Genomic DNA, 20,545 nt, shown 5'->3' on the forward strand with positions numbered 1-20,545 from the left:
TTTATTTGTAAAGCATTTTGGTTGATTTGAGCTTAAATGGTTTCTGTTATGATTGTCTATGTTCTATTCCATGAACTGTGACATGATCTAATGTGCTCATTTTCGAGACACTGTCGATGTGGTACGGTGCATTTTATTCCTTATTACCAAGAACTGCTCAAAACTTTAATCCTGAGGAGTTTTATGAAACAGTGGGATAAAAGCTACGCGCGAAAACTCATGATAGACTTCGCCATCAGTTATTTGAAGAAAGGAATGCATTTCATGACCACTGATACCTTCTCTGGTTCTTTCTTTTAGGAACACATCAAATCAAGTACACATAGTTTAAGCGACACTGGATACTCCTCGGATGGGATCTCGAGCTATCAAGGGGAGATTGTTGGTCAGATTCATGAAGACGTGGTCAAGCTCAATGAGAGGGCCGTGCCCATTTCCTCGGAAATCACAAAGTTAGAGACGTCAATGAAGCCTCTACTGGAGTCAGACCAGAAGCATCGGCCTCATTCACTGTCTGTCGGACATGGACAGGACGTTAGTCCGGATGACGACGCGGCAAGAGATGAATCAGACGATGAGCTCAGCTGTAAGCTTCGTCACGATTACGTGGAAGACAGCAGTGAAAGTGGTCTTTCGCCATTACCAGTAAGACAAAAGAAGTCACATAAAGATTTGACGGATGAAGACTTTATGAGGAGGCAAATTATGGAGATGAGTGCCGATGAAGATGAGTTGGAGGAATACGGAGACCAGAAAGCTAAAAAAGGGCATAAAACTAGTGGGGATGTGAACAAAGAGAGACGACGAATCCCCCACCATTCTAGTAGTTTTGAGGATTCAGCCAAAGAATCGGAAGGTGTGTATAAGGCCGAGGAAGAGGAAGACGTTGTGATGGCTGGGGGTCTTCGCCGCTTTAAGACAATTGAGTTAAATAACACTAACAGTTTTAGCCGAGAGATGGAACTCAGCGCTGAGCATGACCTACGAGAACCAGAACTAGAGATGGAGAGCCTGACGGGTTCTCCAGAGGAGCGATCCAAAGGAGAATATTCCTCCACGCTACCTGCTACAACTCCCAGCTACACTTCAGGAACATCACCCACGTCAGTGTCTTCCATGGAGGATGACAGTGACAGCAGCCCTAGTCGAAGAGCAAGACTAGAGGAAGCTAAACAACAGAGGAAAGCCAGACATCGCTCACATGGCCCATTGCTGCCCACGATTGAGGACTCCTCTGAGGAGGATGAGCTCAGAGAAGAAGAAGAGCTTCTAAGAGAACAGGAACAGATGAGAGATCTTGAGCAACAGATGATTCGAAGTACTGCTCGAAAAACAAAGAGAGATAAAGAGGAACTACGAGCACAGAGACGCCGGGAAAGATCTAAAACTCCCCCCAGTAATCTCTCTCCCATTGAGGATGCATCACCGACTGAGGAGCTGAGACAGGCTGCAGAGATGGAAGAGCTCCACAGGTCGTCATGTTCCGAATACTCACCCACGATAGACTCTGAAGCCGAAGGCTTTGATATAGTAGCTGGAAAGCTCTACAAATCGGGAAATGAATACAACCTTCCAACTTTTACGTCACTCTACTCTCCAACGGAGAAGGCACCGTCAGCTGATAAAACACTAAAAAGTGCAGAGGAAGTATATGAAGAGATGATGAAGAAAGCCCAGCTCCTACAGAAACAAGGAAAAAATGTTATGCAGCAGAAACATTCTCTGACTGACAATACAAACCTTGAAACAGGTTCTGCCTTGACCCCTGGCTCCAGCCCAACTCAGATTTCTGCCCCAACGTCCTTCTCCGCAACTGGAAATGACCCACGAATTCCAGGAATTCACGCGGCACAGCATCTTTCAAAAGAGACTCAACATAGAATGGCGTCACAGAGTGCCAAAATTGAAGGTGTTGTCGGAGGAGTTGCCACAACCAAAATGCAAGTCAGTCACACTGCTACAACTCGTGCAGGGTCCCAACGGCCAGCGCAAACATCACCCGACCCTGCTTCATCCTCTCTAACCTACAAAGTTTTTTCGCTTTTCAAAGGCCCCAGCCCTCAAACCTCACCTACCACTTCTCCCGTACAAAGCCCCACACATACACCCGCTGTGCGTCCCGCAGGAAGTGGTGGCAGGCAGTTGCCTACACTGCCTGGTGGGGCATCATCAACTGTAGCTTCCCACGGAGCCCAAAGGTCTATTTCGCCACGTCTTGTACGACAACAGTCCTCTCAAGATTCACCAGTAATGGTAATATCACTCGGATCTGCAGCATCTCATCCTGCCAAGCCTGTAACTGTAAATTCATCCACTTCCCCATTATCATCCCCAACACAGGTTACCTATAAAACCCTGTATAGCTCTCACCATTCGTCCACAAGTTCTCCAACATCACCACAAATGCAACTGCCCCAGCTGTCCCCAAAACATTCTTCACAGACGGCTCAAATCGTGGAAAAACCAGGTGTTGCCAGTGGCACCCAGAGTCGTGGATCACTTTCGATGGAGAATATATCTCTTTGTAAAATTTCCAATATTCCAGGCGGTTCGGTGGTTGTGGAGCAGAGCCAAACTCACCCAACCAATATTGTGGATCTTAGAGCTCCAATGAGATCTGCACCAATTATAATGACGGAACAAGGGATGGATCTAACATCGTTAGCCTCAGACTCAAGAAGGTACTCTTTGGGAGCCGAACAGCCATCTCTGAGGCACACGGCAGTGCAACCTCTGATCATGAATCTGAATGCACAAGAGCAACCACATGTATCTGTATCAACACCAACAACAGTAAGTGTGACAGTTGCAGGTTCTATGTTCATGTCTCAACCCAAACAACCTGTCGTCTACGGAGATCCTTTGCAAAACCGTGTAGATTTGGGCCAGGGAGTGGGATTAGCTGTGTGTTTATCGCAAAGTAAGACACCAGTTTCAGATCCATCCATTCCCAAAATTGATGCCTGCCTTGAGAACCTTGGCTTACAACAGCAACAGTTGCAGTTGCAACAACAAAAGCTGCTGCAGCAGCAACAACTTCTAGAGCAGCAGCTCCAGCAACATCAGCAGCATTCTTCTTTTGCCCGTTACAATTTAGCCAATCAAATCCCTCCACTTGTCATGAAAAAGGATCTTGTGGTTAGCCAGGCAACCAGTTCCCAGCCAGTGGTTACCGCAAGAGTGGCTCCGTTGGCTTCCCAGCCAGTTTGCAACGCCCCCCACGAAATCTATGGTGGGGTTCCTCTCGAGCTGCAAAATAAGCCAACGGTAATGAATCTGTCCACGGGAAAGCCGCACGTTATGATGGTTCAACTTGACGAGAGTAAAAAATCGGAGGCTGGAGCAGTGACTCAGTTGCTAAAGAAAGAAGATCCTCCTCCCGCTCCTCAAATCTTGGATTTGACCGGGCAGATCAAACCAGAAAACCAAGTTGCTTGTTGCGACATTGTTTACAATTTGCCATTTGCCGCTTCCTGTGCATTCAATCAGAAGCCCACAACAGTATCACCAGAAAAAAAACCTACCACTGAGACCACAAAACCGCCACCTGGTCCCCACCCTCTGCATTACAATGTCAGTCAACAGCAACAACTTCAGGCTACACAGGGAGTAACAGAGGAACATAAACCGTACCAAACACCTATCGGTCTACCAGGAAGAATCCAGCCCTCCATGTCTGATACTAATCTGCCTGCTATGACTGATGCTAGTCACTACCAGAGGACTATTAAGGGCAGTATGGCAGTAGATCTTAGTAACAGAAATCAGAGTTATGAAAGTGGGTATCTCGGCATGGGAGCCCAGTACGGCTCATACACAGACTTGCGTCACCAAGGAGACGTTGTAGGCCCCACATTACCCATTCGGCGTTATGGCTCAATGTCAAATATAAATTCCGACTATGGCTACGGGTCAAAGGAGTTAACGCAGGACTCCAATTTAGCTCAATTCAGTGCAACCACTGCAAGAGAGATTGGTCACATGTGCGCTGCTCTTAACACAATAGATCACTTTGCAACACGCTATGGAAATAATCCTGAACTGATGCCTTATGGGGTTGGAAGAGGGGGGCATTTAGGTAGGATAAATCTCCATCAAAGTTTAGCATCGATAAGAGCAAGCCTGATGTACGGCCCAGATGGGAGAACCTTGCCAAATGGTCAAATGCTAACAAGCCTAATAAATGCAAGACAAGCAAGTATACGCGCCTTGTATCCTGCAGCTTTGAGAGGAGCCGATGGCATGATATATTCTACCATAAACACTCCGATAGCCTCTACCTTGCCAATTACTACCCAGCCAGGTCCTGTTCTGCACCCAATGCCAAGAGGTATTTACAGACCTTACCCGACAAGTGTAACCGCCGTACCATTAGCTAGTCTTAACAGGCTGCCTCAAGTGAATTCCAGAACGCCAATGCCCACACAAGGAACAGGTTTATATCCTCCAAACCAGTACTCTGCTTCAGCCACAGCCCCTGCCACCTCCCAACATGAAACTCCCATGTATCTTGGAAAGCCTTCAACTGCAGCTTCAATCATTGCACCAACACAAGCCAGTGCAACACAAAATGGATTACAACCTAGTGTGCAAAGCATAACAGTTCAACAAACCGATGACACTCAACATACTTCACAGATGATGTCCGTCCCTCAAGGTCAAGGACAGCCTCCAACCGTCAAGCTACCGCAAGTCCAGATGCAGCCACAGCAGCTACCAGCTCAAACTGAACCTTTATCATTAATCCAAGCCCATCCTCAGGCGCAATCAATCAGTCGACCCCAACCCTCAGTTTTGACACATAGTATCATCACACCCAGTGCTACCAGCCCAACTTCAAATGTGTCTCCTCCTATTGATCCGCAGAAAGGCAAGGAAGACGAGAAGCTTAGTCAGCAACAAGAGCACATGCTGCAGCTCGAACGAGAGCGTGTTGAATTGGAAAAACTGAGGCAGTTGCGCCTTCATGAGGAGCTCGAGCGAGATCGGATGGAGCTTCAACGACACAGAGAAAAAGAACAACTCATTGTTCAGCGTGAAATTCAAGAATTGCAGACCATCAAGCAACAGGTCCTACAACAACAGCAAGCAGAGCGTGAAACTCAGCTCATTATGCAAAGAGAGCAATTGGCCCAACAAAGAATGCAGCTTGAACAAATCCAGTCATTGCAGCAGCAACTCCAATTACAGTTGGAGGAGCAGAAAAGACAAAAGACAGCAGCAGTGGAGGCAGCAGCGGCCGCTGCGGCTGCGGAAGCGGCCGCGGCATCCGCTGTTGCCGCGGCGACCTCTGCCCAGGGTGCTATACAAGGGGTGGTGGTTGGAGGAGGGCCTCCTCAAAGCTTCCTTATTTGTGATCAGAGTGGAAGGGTTCTTCAGCCAGATGGACAAACTGTGAAATTTTGGCAAGACGGACAAGTGGTCCAAGCTGTGGTTGCAGCGAGACCTATTCACAGTTCTGTGTCCGAAATGTCCTTGAGAACCACTGACAAACAGGCCGAGTCCAAGATTATGAAGAAGCAAAATTCCATGCCCCGTCTTAGAGATGGCGCAGAGGATGATTCTGTGAAGAAGATAGCGGACAGTTGCGTGCAAACAGATGATGAAGATGGAGAGGACCGGTTCATAAACCGGCGCCGAAGAACAAGACGCATTGCAGATTGCAGCGTGCAGACGGACGAAGAGGATCAGGCGGACTGGGACCAGCAGCCGGTAAGGCGCCGCCGCTCGCGTGTATCGAAGCACTCGGAATCCAGTTCTGAAATGAAATCAGATGGGTCATCGAGAGCTGTATCTGCAAGTATAGCTATTCAAACCTCTAATGACTCCTCATGCCAGACTGAATCTGACCAACTAGGTAGGGTTTCGCCAGCTATTCATATCACCATGGCAGAAAGCTCGAAGGTTGACCTGTTACATTATATAGCCGCCCCTGAGAGGACCCAGAAGGGAGAAAGTCTAGCTTGTCAGACTGAACCAGAGTCACAGTCTCAAGGTGTGGTTACTCCTCAACTCAGTGTCCCGACAACGATTAGTCCGTACTCTACAAGTCTGCACATAGTTGGTGGAAATACATCAGACCCAAAATCCCCAAAACTTCAAGGAGTTGCTAAATTTGAGAGACGGAAACCCGACCCTCTGGAAATCGGTTATCAGCAGCAACCAAACGAATCCCCACGCCAACCTCCCAAGTCCCCTCAGGTTTTGTACTCCCCGGTGTCTCCGTTGTCTCCTCATCGGATGTTGGAGACGACATTTGCCTCACAAGAGAAGCTTAACAAAGCCCATGTGACACCCCAGCAAAAAGCCTTCACTGCTGAATCGCCGCAACGCCACCAGTCTCTACCAAGACCCATAAAAAGTGTGCAGCGCTCCATGTCTGATCCGAAGCCCCTCAGCCCCACATCAGAGGACCCTGCCAAGAGTAGATTCTCTCCATATCATCAGCAAGCTGTGAACAGTCAGGTATGAAGCACTATTTTATTAGGGGAAAATAAACCAATACAGTGGTACACTAATCACTAAATGTCTTAACTAATTCTATAAATCTTGGACTGAGCATAAATTGGATCCCATTAGATTGTGCAAGTGCACCTAATAGTGTGGTCAATGACTGTCTCTGGTAAAATGAAGCTTCTCAAATCTTAGGGCTGGACAATTTTTTGAATTTTAATGGTGATTCAGATTTTGCCTTTTCACGATCATTAAAACCTGATCAAAGAAACAGTTAATATGCTGAATGCCGCAGTGCGTGCATGCAAGTTCCTGGATTGTTAAAGTATGGATGCAACGCTGCTTGAAGAAGCAAGCGTGTGACGTATGTTTTCCCCGAGCATGCTTTAAGCCATTTATTGACATCTCACTTGAAGTTTACTTTAAAACTAAGGAGACATCAAAAATAATTCCATTAAATACAACAAATTCTTTGGTTTTAGCTACGTTCCCGAAAACTGCTAGCTTAATGCTCCTACAGAATGGAAACCCACACTGATTGGCTAGCAAAAACTGCATTAGAAGTTACCACCAGTGACATTTAGCTTCAAATAACAACTATTCCAAAACAAAAGCTGAAGGAATACATAACATGGGGCAATATAACAATACTCACAGACATATTCTTCCTAAACTGTGAAAAATGAGTCATAATAAACTTCCAGCAGGACTTTCTTCTTTTAGTCTTTTTTTGTTAATGTTAGTACTGTCTACATCCACACATTTACCACACTGCCCCTAAGAGGCTAAGGTGTGCACAGCACAGAATAGCAATTATTTATTTGTATTTATTTATTTGTATTTATTGTTTTCTGTTATTTATTTAATGTATGTATACGTATGATATCTGTCACAAATTTATTATTTTGGTTGTTGTTTTCAGTTATATTTAAAGTACAATTATGTTAGTTGAATAAGTACAAACTGAAATCAATGAACAATCATGATTTCAAAATCAATCAAAAAAAATCTATATTTTTTTTTCCCCATAACAGCCCAGCTCTATCAAATGTAAAATATGCAATATATTATTCAGTGTAATCTACGCTCCGTGTGGACATAGTTAGACCGGACCTAACATTAGAGCAGAATGTTCCTCAAAAAATATGCTCACCATGCCAGAAACACTTTTCCCTTAAGCCTTTTCTCTGCTTTCCCTTCATTGGTATCTCCACCCCTTTTCTCTCTCTCTCTCTCTCTTTCTCTCTCTCTCTCTCTCTCTCTCTCTCGCTCTCTCTCGGGCTCTCTGGCTATCAAATGCTTAAGAGTTGCCAGCAAGACAGAATATGGTTACATCATTGTTATGCTAACCTTTCTTAGCTGTAAAATTAAAATCGCTTTAAGGATCCAGAATAATCTAGGATACAAACTTAAATCTTATCTCCCCACATTTTTAATCATCATCATGGATCTACTCATTACAACTAAATTGTAAGTAAGACAGGCATATTTGAACATTTTTTTAAATAATGCAATCCTTGTCCTACTGCATGCCACATTGATTAACTTACATGCAAATTCGAACACTGCACAACTTTATAAGTGAAAAAAATATACGTAATATTGCTCAAAGTTGTCAGTTATCCTATGTCGGAAATGAATCTGTATGTTCCTGTGTTATTGTGATTATGGAACTTGAACCGGATCCTACTAGATTGTGCAAGTTTACCTATATTGTGCTCAATGACCGTCTCTTGGTAAAATGAAGCTCATTAATTAATTAGTTATGTAATTAAGTAATTAAAAGATTAACGATTAATGTACTGAACACTGCTGCACAAATCTATTAGTTAAATAATTTTAATTTGCTCAGTTTAAATTAATCTATGTTTGAAATCTGTCGAGTTCTTATAGTAATGTGCTTATGAATAGATTGGAAAATCTGTTATATGAGCAGGTCAGTATTTTCTTTTTCACAAACACACAATGTAGCGATGTCACTTTGTAATTAATTTAACAAAATAAATGAAGTTAATTAACATTCGGATGTAGATAGTGCCCCTTGTTCTGCATGTGGGTCAATTAAAATTAAGTATTTAATTTGACTGTATATCAATCCACGTCGTTCTTAAATTAGGATTTTCGTACCTTTCACGCATATTACAGTACATTAATGAGCCTGATTTACATAAACATGTACTGTTTATAGCTCATTCTGCTGATGTGTCTCTGCTTCTCTTAGCAGATGGCCTCCCTGCAGCAGCAGCAGCAGAACGCTGTGATGAGGAAGGTAAAGAGGACTCTCCCCAGCCCCCCTCCAGAAGAGACTCCGCTCCCCATAGTTACTCCAGCACAAATGTACAGTTCTCCTGGCATGCCTCAGAGGGTCTTGCCCAGACCTGCACAAGGAGTCACCAAGGCGGGCTTGCTGAGTGAACTGAAAGCTGTGGAACAGGAGTCATCAAAGCTCCGTAAGCAGCAAGCCGAACTGGAGGAAGAAGAGAAAGAGATTGATGCCAAATTACGTTACTTGGAGCTCGGTATTACTCAACGTAAGGAGACTATGGTGAAGGAGCGGGAGAGGAGGGAGTTGGCTTACTTGCGCTGCATGGGCGATGCTCGGGACTACATGTCAGACAGTGAGCTCAATAACCTCAGGATGGGAACGGCAGCAGGAACCTTCGATGCGAATGGTTTGCTGACAAGGCCCAGCACTGCACCGTTGAGTCAGTTTACTAATGATCTGAATGCAACGTCCCAATATTCCTCAACCTCCTCCTACATGTCTTATCCTTACACTCAAAATCAACCATCGACACAGCAGCCGAGCTCTTCTTACCATCAGATCGGTTTCCAACCTCCTCAGTACCCTTCATCCTCTGCTCCCCAGCCAGGGACATTCCAGCCCCACCCGCCTCCGGGCCCTGGCTACCAGAACCAGGGAACCTATTCCTCCCGTATGTATAGCCAACCCTTTTACCAAAACGATCTTGCCATGCATCAGCATGGTCACCAGGCCTTCCATCCACCGAATCAGCCTTTGCCAGGCCAAAGCCTTCCTTATCCCAGCCACAGCTCCTACCAACCCGGACTGTCTTACCAGACCCAGCCAGATATTCTCACAGTACACCAAAGACCAAGGCAAACCTCTTTGGCTGACCTTGAGCAGAAACTTCCCACCAACTATGAGGTCATCAGCAACCCAGCAGTCTCGGTGGCCACATCAGCTCCAGATACGACATATGGTCCTGCCTACAGCAATGCGTACGGTCAATATCGCCCGTCTGAGCCTGGCCTTACTCACTCTGGTGACAGCCCAACGTCTGCTTATGTTTCAGATGAACATTACACCTCTAACCTAGAGCAGAACATTCCAAGGAATTATGTAATGATAGATGACATCAGTGAGTTGACAAAAGACAACACTAATCAACCCACCGATGCCCTCGGTCATCCAGTAGGAGGGCGATATCGCAGCGAGAATGGTCCCGGACGTGGAACCGCCTACGGTAGACCAGAAGATGAGCCAGTGGATGCGTATGGAAGACCCACTGGGACGATGGGTTACCAGAGCGCAGTGGACAGTCGCACCAGTGCTGCAGTTGGTGGAGGATCTTATTATTATGATGACTACAAACACACATCACGAAGCAACGCCAGCAGCCACAAAGTCTCACCCAAAAATCTCGCACCTGCCGTAGTCTCTTCCAAACGTAGTAAGCACAGAAAACAGGGAATGGAGCAGAAGATATCAAAATTTTCTCCTATTGAAGAAGCTCGGGATGTGGAGGCAGACCTGGCATCCTACACTATGACAACCTCAACAGGAGGAAGTTGTACTGTGGTGTCCAGGTCCAAGAAGCAGGATGAACTGGCTTATGGAATGAAAAGGAATGCATATGATCAGCAGAAGTATTACGGCACCAGTCGCGAGGGTCTCGAGGAAGAAGATCGTATGTACGGTTCTGGTAGGTCCAGGTCTACCGGATATGGCATGGATAAGATATCGTCCCGTGACGCCTCTGGTCACAGAAGCAAATCCTACGAGAGGGATGCCATGGAGCGTTCTCAGAGAAGCGGTCGGAGCGGAAGGCCGCCCATTCGCAATCAGAATTCAGAAGAAGAGAGTCCAATAAGTCCCGTCGGTAAACCTGTAGGCATTGGTCGGAGCTCTGCTGTGTCGAATGCCCATGACGTGAGGAACCAGTATGGGTCGAGTCATTCCCTTCCAGATGTGCAGGATCACCACAAGAAGGACCTTCCCAGGAGTCACGTGTACAAACCGGACGACCCTTACCTTGTAGACGACATGCACTGCGCGGTTTCTGACAGTGAAGGTAACTGGTGCTGAATAATTTGTGCTGTCTTACATATTTGTTCCACCTTTGAAGCGCTAAAAAGAGACTGCATGCCAAAGTGAAAAATGTTGAGAAGAATGCCTTCGCTTTTGTTGTCCTTTTTGTTGTCGTCTCTGACTTCTGGAACGCTTCCTCATATAAAAGAAGTTATTACATGCATTTTTCTTCTGCATGCCTTTCTGTGCTGTTCACTGGCTTCCTCAAATATGCATGGCTGTACGAAGTGAGGTTTATTTCACCGCATGGCTTCTATCTACACCAGAATTTGCAAGGAAAAAAACTGTTGACTGATAATGTTTCTTCTGGTTTTGAAAAAGCCTATCATTTGGGCCAAGAGGAGACCGATTGGTTTGAAAAGCCTCGGGAAGCCCGGTCCGACCGTTCGAGGCATCACAGAGGTGGAAGTCAGTCATCCTCAGGTAGGCGCACGAAGCATACCTACCATGACTATGACGAGCCACCAGAGGAGTACGCTCACCAGGATGACAACCATCAACGCCATTCCTCCTCGACATCGTCACGCGACCCGCGCTATCACGGCAACAGCTCCGGGAGGCACAACTCTTCTCGACACGCCTCAGAAGATCCCAGGTCCTCTCGTTCTACCAGGGCACACCCCAAAGACGCATCAGGAAGATCCGACGGCAGGGGCACTTCTTCTGGCCAGAGGAGGGGCGGCCCGGACTCCCGTTCTACCCAAGGAAGCCCCCGGAACTCAGGAGACTTCTCCCGTGACTCGGCTGCCGGTCAACACGGCACTGGGGGGCGGGGCCAGAGGCAGCCAGGAGAGCGCACAAGAAGGCAGGATCCCTCGGCTGCAGGTTACAAGATGCAGCAGCAGCAGCAGCAGCAGGGCCACTCTGGGCAACAGCGTTCAAGTGGTCAAAGCCAGTCGGGGATACATCCAGGCTCTGAAGCGCTTGATGGTACTCAACAAGCCCAGCAGCAGCAGCAGCAAAGTACACAACAACAACAACAGCAGCAGCAGCAGCACAGTCAGCCCACTCCTAGCGCCCACCCAACAACTACTGCAGGAACGGCACCACCGCAGCTGCAGACATCCAAACCGACGCAAGCACAGACAATGGGACAGCCATCGGGAGGAGGCTCTGCTGCAGGGCAGCCGGCAAGTGCAGCGGTTAGTTCACAGTACAGTACATTGCATCTAGTTTGAAAAAAAAAGTGCTACAGTTTAACAAGCCTTTGGATGTATTGGGTGAAAAAAACTGGACCGATGAAGTTACTGTAAGGCGGCACGGTGGAGCAGCTGGGAAAAGCGTTGGCCTCACATTTCTGAGGTCCCGGGTTCAATCCCGGACCCGCCTGCGTGGAGTTTGCATGTTCTCCCCGTGCCTGCGTGGGTTTTTTCCGGGCACTCCAATTTCCTCTCCGGTCCCAAAAACACGCAACATTAACTGGACACTCTAAATTGCCCCTGGATGTGTTTGTGAGTGTGGCTGTTTTGCGATTGGCTGGCAACCAGTTCAGGGGGTACCCCGCCTGCTGCCCGTTGACAGCTGGGATGGGCTCCAGCACTACCCGCAACCTTTGTGAGGATAAACGGCTAAGAAAATGGATATATGGACGTTACTTTAACGTGGGAAAGGAGAGCCCCAGAACCGGACAAATAGTCAAAACACACAAATACTAAATGAGAACACTCGAAGGGACTCCAGCCAATGAGAGCACCTGCGGTTACTCACTAAGCCACACCCCTTAAGGCACACATTCAACACACAAATACTGCAATATTACGTAATTAGTCTTCATAAAAATATTTAATTCTTTATGTTCTTTTATTAAATTCTAATGTGTTTTTATGCAATACTGTGCCAATTGTATTGATTAGAATGTAAAAAAAAATGGTCCTTTTTTGGGGGGATAAACATAGATCAATTAACGTCATTTCAATGGGTAAATTGTATTTTATCTATGAGTAAATTGGGTTTCGCATTTGGTCAGGGAACATATTAAATTTGTAAGTAAATAAAACACATTACGGAATACGCAGCAGGTTTATAGGGTGTTACAACATAGATCTCATTTTTTAATCTAAAAAAACAATACTAATAAAATAATATGAACCTATGTAGAGTGGGAACTCAATTCCATTCATAAACAATTCTTCAGTATTTCCCTGCTCAACAACAACAATGAAAATAAAGCATTCAAAATTCAGTTCAAACTACTTTGTCATGGTGGTGGCGTAAATTAAGATGTAAGATTGTGTTACGTTTGTAACACTTTGTGTTATTGCCTGGCTTTTTCTAGGTAAAAATGGATTCCACACCGTCAGCAGGTTCAATAGGAACAAAACCTACAATGGCCGTCCCGACCATACCTCAGACGACCAAAACGGCTCCACCCCCACTAACAGGCATTGGTAAGTCTTGGAAAATTTGATAATCACAATGCCAGTCAGCTTGCGCATTCAGTTTTCTGTAGTTGTATTTTTATTTCCATTTTTTTTTTTTTCTCTCTGTGCAGGATCGAAAGCTGCCCCCGTCGGGATCGGCAGCAAAGCCGGCGGAATCGGCAGCGCTGCGGCTGGACAGGCACCACCTGCCGAAGGGGAAAACGTTCTGACCAAAATCCTACAAGGAGGCGCAGCGGAGCAGGCGGGAAAACTGGGAGACGGTACAGCTGCCGGAAAATTATATCATGCCGGTTTTCAGTTTTTCTTTGTGCGCCGTGGAGTAAAATGGGTTGCAGTTATTTGTTGATCTCTTTTTATGTTCATTTATCTTACTCATTCTCACAGCTTTGTCTGGCCTTGGGAAGAAATTCACTTCATTCTTTTGAATCGAAGAGAAGAGGGTAAGTGAAAACCCGGACAAGCCATTTTTTTTTTTTTTTTTCATGAGATCGAAAGGGCGGGAAAGTTTTAGGATGTGAGGCAGCAACCGACTTGTCAATTACAATCTTGGACTGCTTCCTAATTACATATTGGAGTTATAATTAGATGTAATGAGATGTCTGGTAATGGCGTGTGTCGCAAAATGTGCTAATCCCTATTGTTGTTCGATTCTCACTAAAAATGCGTCTTTCCTTTCAGGGTCTTCAGAGTCCCACCAATTCAAAATGAGACGCTTTGTACCGGAAAAACCTATGAAATTATATTTGTTCCATTTTACCATCGCGGAGGATGTTCAGCGAGCGAGAGAGATCCGAAGAGCATCAGTAAGTGTCTTGTTGTTTGCTCTTTGTCTCTGGAGATCAACGCACTGTCACCTGCTCTGTAAAGCATTGAGTCACTGTCAAGAACTATGACGATGATCCACTTTGGGACACAAAAACAAATGCAGTCATGCGGTAAAATGTTGGTCACTTGGGTTTTTTTTTTTCTTAATGAACACAAAGAAGTTGCGGAAACGTTAAGGCTGTTGCTAGAGTGACGCTGTTGAATAATTAATGTTTTATCGGATGTATTTTTAGATGAGCTGACCTCCAGGTACTTCCTGCGTACTCTGAGGGGCAATACAAGAGCATTATCATATATATATTTTTAAAAAAAGACTATGTTTACAAAGATAATAACTGAAAATCTTTGATAAAAAATCAGGTGCGGCTTATAGTCTAGAAATTACGGTAATGAGTGAGGTGGAGGGAGGAAGTAAAATGCCTCGGTATGATGTTTAACCACATCCAAAATAATTAACAAAAGCTAAATTAATGTCAAAAGTGAGAATTTTTTTTGCATCCCGGCTTTTGTTTTGCTATTTGAATCTCGTTCGTTTGGGCGGCTGTAACCGGTGAGTGTAGTTAAGCGTCGTCTGCGCACGCAGACGACTCAAGGTAAGTGATGACTTTGTACGTTTGGACTGATCTTGCACGCGTTTACTTTTCCCTCGTATTACTGAACAGAGTTAGAATCAAAGGAGAGCCTTGTCAGCACTGAATTCCCCAGACGTGCGTGCCATTGAAGTGGAGCTGAATTGAGGGGGGGGGGGGGGGGGGGGACCTGAAAATGAAACGGATGCCTTCGAAATGACGGAAATCCCAGCGCCAATAGTGAGTCAAAGCCATTGAAACGCAGGGAAATTCGACTTTGGTCATTATGTCCGCCAAGAGGTTAGATTACAGAATTCAAGCATTGGTTTCTCAATACATTGTTCATATTTGATGAACATTGCTGACAATGTGAAAAGACTGAATGAAATAGGCAGTACTGAATTTAAGAGGGGCGGCACGGTGGAGCATTTGGTAAAGCGTTGGCCTCACAGTTCTGAGAACCCGGGTTTGATCCCGGACCCACCTGTGTGAAGTTTGCATGTTCTCCCCGTGCCTGCGTGGGTTTTCTCCGGGCACTCCGGTTTCCTCCCACATCCCAAAAACATGCACCATTAATTGGACAGTCTGAATTGCCCCTAGGTGTGATTGTGAATGCGGCTGTTTGTCTCCGTGTGCTCTGCGATTGGCTGGCAACCAGTTCAGGGTGTACCCCACCTCCTGCTCGTTGGCAGCTGGGATAGGCTCCAGCGCTCCCCACGACCCTCGTGAGGATAAGTGGCAAAGAAAATGGATGGATGGATGGATGAATTTAAGAGGTATACTGCAGGGCTGCATTTTCATGTAAGGCAAATTATCTATCTATCTCTATCTATCTATCTATCTATCTCTATCTATCTATCTATCTATCTATCTATCTATCTATCTATCTATCTATCTATCTATCTATCTATCTATCTATCTATTCTATCTATCTATCTATCTATCTATCTATCTATCTATCTATCTATCTATCTATCTATCTATCTATCTTTCTATCTATCCATTTGAGAAATTTGAAATTTAGCAGCCGGGGGAGGAAAATGTGTAAATAATTTATAAAATATGATTGATTTTTTTAAATATTACTTTTATTATTAAATGTGTTATTTATACATATGTATTAATAAACACGTATATTTATTTATTAATAAAAACATATATAAAATTTCATTCATGGACATGAGACTATTTAAGGTGAACATGTAAAAACATATTTTAAAACATACTACAGCATAAAATGTTTTATAGTCCTTAGTGATGCATCTACTGTAACCTGAGAAGCAGTATTATGTGCAGCACTTTTAATGCAATTCAAATTCTGTGGATGATTTTACTGTGTCTCTATTTTATTTGTGGATGGATGGTTAGTAAGATAATGAACGCATTTCATTAAAATGTTTTTTTTAATTGAAGTTTTACGACACAGTAATTATCTTTTTTTTTCAAATCTCACTCTTGACAAAGACAACATAAAAAAAATTATATTTAAACGAATAAAAAAAATGAATGAAAAAAAAACTCACTTACCTGCACTAAAAACTAATGAAAACTGACTTTTTTTTTTAAAGTTCAAATGAAATAAAAACAAAATATAATGGAAAATTCACAATTAGTATAACCCTTGTAGTCACTCGCATTCCGCCACCCGGACGTATTCCCCCGCCTGTTGTTTACAAACACTATAAAATGCTCTATTGATTTCATACTTTTCTTGCACGGATGAATATTTTCAGTCCATTAAGGTCACGAAAGCTTTTCCGACTTTCTGTCGCAAAAGCGAGAGCACAAGGGTGCCGAGTGCTAAGGCGGTTTACCTCGTGACTCCGCACACTTCCAATAATCTGGGCCAGGCAAAAGAGGGATAAAATTAGCCCGAGAAAGCTAATTGCGGCTCGGATTTAATGTCACACACGCAAAGACGCACGAGTACAAGAGCGCACGCAGGCCCACGGATTCATGACTCACGGTTGGCGCTCCTCATTACATGGTGCAATGGACTAATGGGCTAATTCTGCTCAATGGCGCAAAAGCACTGAGGAGCAAATAAAGTGAATTGGGATTTATTTGATTTTAGCGTCTCTCCAAGGACCTGCTGAGAGCCTCGCACGGCGAAATTGACGGGTTCCGTCATTCAGCCGCCGCGTTGACGCGTCCGTCACTTTTGAATCTGTGGCCTGTCCGCGGGATCGTTCGGGGAGTGTGAGGATGATTCCCGACTCGGTGCCTCTTTGAGGCCGAGCATCTCATCCTCCCGGTGGATTACTGGGGACACCATCAGGCCTGCGATTGTCTGCAAGTCACAGCCAGCATTTCGGCAGGGATGTGATTCAAACTCACTGATTAGTTTGATTTGACTTTTTTACCACAAGATTTACTTTTCAAGCAGCCAGCCTCTCACGAGCTACCGACGAAGTTGATGATGATGCTCCCAAACCGATTTAAGGTTAATGCTATGTTGCCTCCTATATTTAAAATACAGAATTAGCTTTTTGTGCACTGTATTGTCTGCGCCGAAGTGGAAATTTAACATTACACACCATCTCATCCTGCACTTTGTACTTTGGCTTCGGACCAGCCCTTTCCCACTCGGAAAAGAGAAAATCTCCTCCAGTTTAACCACTTTTTCTTCGATTATTCACATACTCTGACAGCCATTGCATCTTAAAACAACAGAATTTCTTCTTTAACTTTCTCCATTAATGTGGAAAGTAAACATAAGCAGCATGTCTAGCTCGTCTTTGCTCTACGTTGCCCAGAATGTGTTGCTAACTAAAGCAGCGGTGGTGGACGCTGTCATTATCAAACACATTGATTGGGCTGCGTAAGTACTGTAACATTTGTAATTATGAGTGTACGTCTTTAATAGCGGGTGAGGGGGGGGCAACGTAAACTAGGAAAAAGAGCGGTCGTTGTTAGAGAAAGTTCCCTTTGCTGCCGAAAAGAAACCAGTGGTTCTTCTTTTCATTATTTTGACAGTACATATGTGAATTGTGCCGTTGGATGCGACAACCAGTCATCCCTCACTCGTTGAATCACATTGCAAAATGCCACAAACTCAATAGCTGTGTTATACTTTCAATTTGCACTGGATTTTTTTTTTTTTTTTTTTGCGCGCAACGAAGAGACTGAATCAGCGGTGCACAATGGACCTTTCCGACCTGTCAATCACTCGTACAATAATAGCCAATCAGAGAGCTCCATTGTCTTAACCGCTGCCTTGACACGCCCCTCTCGCCGTATAGTCCCACAAGCAATGCTGGTTGTCAGTAGCGTGCGCTTGGAAAAGTTAATGTAAGGAAGAAAATGGTCCGCAAATGCGCTTGGGGAATGTACAATTCGGCTACGTTTCAAGAGGCCTGGTTGATTCATTTTCCAAAGCCTAACACACAGATGAGGATGTGTCTACGATGAATTAAATCTTAAATTAGATTAAAGAGCGCGTGTACAGCTTAGTGTGGACAATAACAAACACAAGGCTTTATGTTCAAAGGTAAGTGAGGGAGATGTATCTTCTCTGAATTTGATTTGATTATTATCAGTGCTTTATACATTGCAGGAGAGCAACTTTCACTTAGTGTATCACTAACCTGCCGAACGAACTGTATAATGTTTTATGCCGAAGAGTCGGGTTAGGGATACATAAATGCGCGATGTCATGCACGAGAAATGTCGATTTGCCTATTTGTATCACATCAGACTTTTAAGACAGAGCACTGGGTTCCATTACGAGCCAACTCAAATGAATACACCCACTCACTTCTAAAGACTACAATGATATTACCTGTGCTCTTTCCAAGTAAAAATTACTCACCCTGCTTTACATGCGCAGTACGATTCCACTATTTTATCCTGTCTGATTTTGTGAGACGCCAAACTTTTTTGCATCAATCGCCAACGTTTTGCTGTAACTCTGACATTGCATCTTGCTCCGTCCAAAATCTTAATTCCGTGTACATATCCTTGCGTGAAATAGTTGAGACCTCTCTGTAGAACTCTCTTGGACAAGTCCGACGCATTTGGCAAAAAAAAACATACCCCAATATTACACGATAGAGGATCCATTTCAAACCTGTTATGTTCAGTCGCCATTTTGAAAGATTGTGGGGCATGGCAACTGTAGCTAGGGGGGCGGAGCTGAAGATTGCCAGTCGGAAAGGTCCACTGCACGTGCACGCAGTTTAGAGGGAACATTGACTGATTGAACATTGATTCTTATTCGGGGGAAAAAACGTGATCCCGTGTAGATCTGCTCGCCTTCTTACTCTGTCTGTCTTCATTCCAGGAGGACAATAATGCGTTGGAAGAGGGAGGCTGAAGGAGGACTCTCTTGTTGTGCTTCTCCTCCGCCTCCTGGGCTGGGAAAGAAAGTCAAAGGCCCATCTGGCTGTTCCCCAATCGAGGAAAAGCCTCGGTGCGCCCTCTACTGGACATTCGTCATGTCTGAGGATTCCACATCTGGCAAGGATAGTTTGATTCCACGTTGATGCCGATTCTTAAAAGCTCGTCATAGGTTTTTCTGGTACCAAAAGAACTTGCTTTCTCCGATCTCTACATTCCAGTCTGGGAACGTGACCCCCCCCCGCCCCCTCACCCTCACCCTCCGTCTTTTGAATGTGTTCTTACTTCTCGTCGTTTTTTCTTTCCTTATCGTGTCTCTACTTAAATGCATTGTGTAAATGTGTACATGCACGCACAAGTATATGGAAGAGGGGGGGGGTGGTTAGAAAAAGAAATCCACACGTGTACTTTTCCATTCGTTTTCTTTTTTGTTGTTGTTGTTTTTTTTTTTGAAAGAAATTACTGCCAGTGTGCCCATAAAGTGTGAGATTCACACAGATGAGAGGACCAAACGAAAGAGAGGCAGACGTTTTATATTTTGCCATCACGTAACGCCATCGTTATTGTCTGCGTGGAGCTTTCACGACTCATATTTGAGTTCCTTTTCAATTTGCCTCATATTCACTGATTGGAAGAGCCTTACTCGGAACGTGTTTTTTTTTTTCATTTGTTTTTTTGTTTTTCACTTATATACCTCGTATGTTTTTATCACGATGCTTTTCTTTGTACCCGGCTGTATACTACTGTATGTACATAATCTTTCAAGATGTCATTATGTAAATTTGTCATTTGTGTATTTAAGGAATAACATTTTTACCTTGATGTTTTCTTTGGTACGACTTTGTATTTAAAGCTTTTTTTTTTTTCTTTTTTTCTCGACTGTCAGGTTTTGTTTTGTTTTTTTCCCGCATCCAATAATTTGCTCGGTGACTTTAAAAAAAAAAAAACAACTAAAAATTAAAAAAAGCAATAGCATGCAGATAACGGTATATAGCACAATGGTGTAAATGTCGTGTACGTTAGTGACGGGCAACTATCCGGCGCTTATTGTTGTGCAGTTTGTCGAACGGTTTACAAACCATCGTACCGGACGTGCATGCGTGTTAGGTGCAGATGCAAATAAGAGCATGCGAGAGTGGCAGGAACACATACAGACAGACGCACATTTTTTTTTTTTTTTTTTTTTTGCCATCCCAGAGTTCCTTTGTGCTCTCTCAACAATCTTTCGAACAAGCTGGGCCCACTGCCTCCCCCTCCCCTCCCGCACACACACACACACACACACACACACACACAAAGAGTAGATGAGCAATTCAAAATGTTCTATGCAAAGACTCCTTTTTTTTTTTTTTGTTTTGAACCTGGTCGTGACGTCATAGCGGGAAAACAACAACACAATTATGAATTGACACAGCCTGTCTGTATGAATCTGACTGTTGGAGTGGATTTGTTTTGATTTCTCCGTCGCATGTTTCTTGAGCTGTCGCCCCCACGCCCCCCCCCCCCATCCCCTCCACAGGGACTTGTTGCCAAAAGGGTAAACTGTGTCTATCTGTTTTTTTTTTTTTATTATTATTTTAATGTCCACCATCCCACCGCTTGGTAGCATGGGTTTGCTCGGCCGCTCCCTTTGGCTGTCCGTTAGC

The 20,545-nt window shown here is 44.5% G+C and overlaps 2 protein-coding genes across 2 annotated transcripts in view; both read left to right on the forward strand.

Annotated features, from left to right (window-relative positions):
* The window catches only part of bsnb (bassoon (presynaptic cytomatrix protein) b), a 56,308-nt gene extending 45,525 nt beyond the window's left edge, over positions 1-10,783 (forward strand). The window contains exons 5-6 of the mRNA XM_061832619.1: positions 301-6,465; positions 8,675-10,783. Of these exons, the coding sequence (XP_061688603.1) occupies positions 301-6,465; positions 8,675-10,783 (8,274 nt within the window). The remainder of the gene's footprint in view (positions 1-300; positions 6,466-8,674) is intronic.
* Positions 10,784-10,944: 161 nt separating this feature from the next.
* LOC133507520 (protein bassoon-like) lies at positions 10,945-20,408 on the forward strand. The gene is made up of 6 exons (XM_061832625.1): positions 10,945-11,928; positions 13,062-13,173; positions 13,278-13,427; positions 13,552-13,607; positions 13,846-13,970; positions 18,844-20,408. Exons 1-4 carry the CDS (start codon positions 10,945-10,947, stop codon positions 13,590-13,592), a joined length of 1,287 nt encoding a protein of 428 aa, XP_061688609.1. The 3' UTR covers positions 13,593-13,607; positions 13,846-13,970; positions 18,844-20,408.
* Positions 20,409-20,545: the final 137 nt, after the last annotated feature.

Source organism: Syngnathoides biaculeatus, chromosome 10 (genome assembly GCF_019802595.1).
Source record: "Syngnathoides biaculeatus isolate LvHL_M chromosome 10, ASM1980259v1, whole genome shotgun sequence".
NCBI classification, from domain to species: Eukaryota; Metazoa; Chordata; class Actinopteri; order Syngnathiformes; family Syngnathidae; genus Syngnathoides; species Syngnathoides biaculeatus.

Bases quoted from the DNA above. Each gene is read 5' to 3' on its own strand.
- LOC133507520 (XM_061832625.1), top strand. From the start codon at position 10,945: ATGCATTTTTCTTCTGCATGCCTTTCTGTGCTGTTCACTGGCTTCCTC. The intron at 13,174-13,277 runs GTAAGTCTTGGA...CTCTCTGTGCAG, and splicing joins ACCCCCACTAACAGGCATTG to GATCGAAAGCTGCCCCCGTC. The intron at 13,428-13,551 runs GTACAGCTGCCG...TCATTCTCACAG, and splicing joins GGCGGGAAAACTGGGAGACG to CTTTGTCTGGCCTTGGGAAG.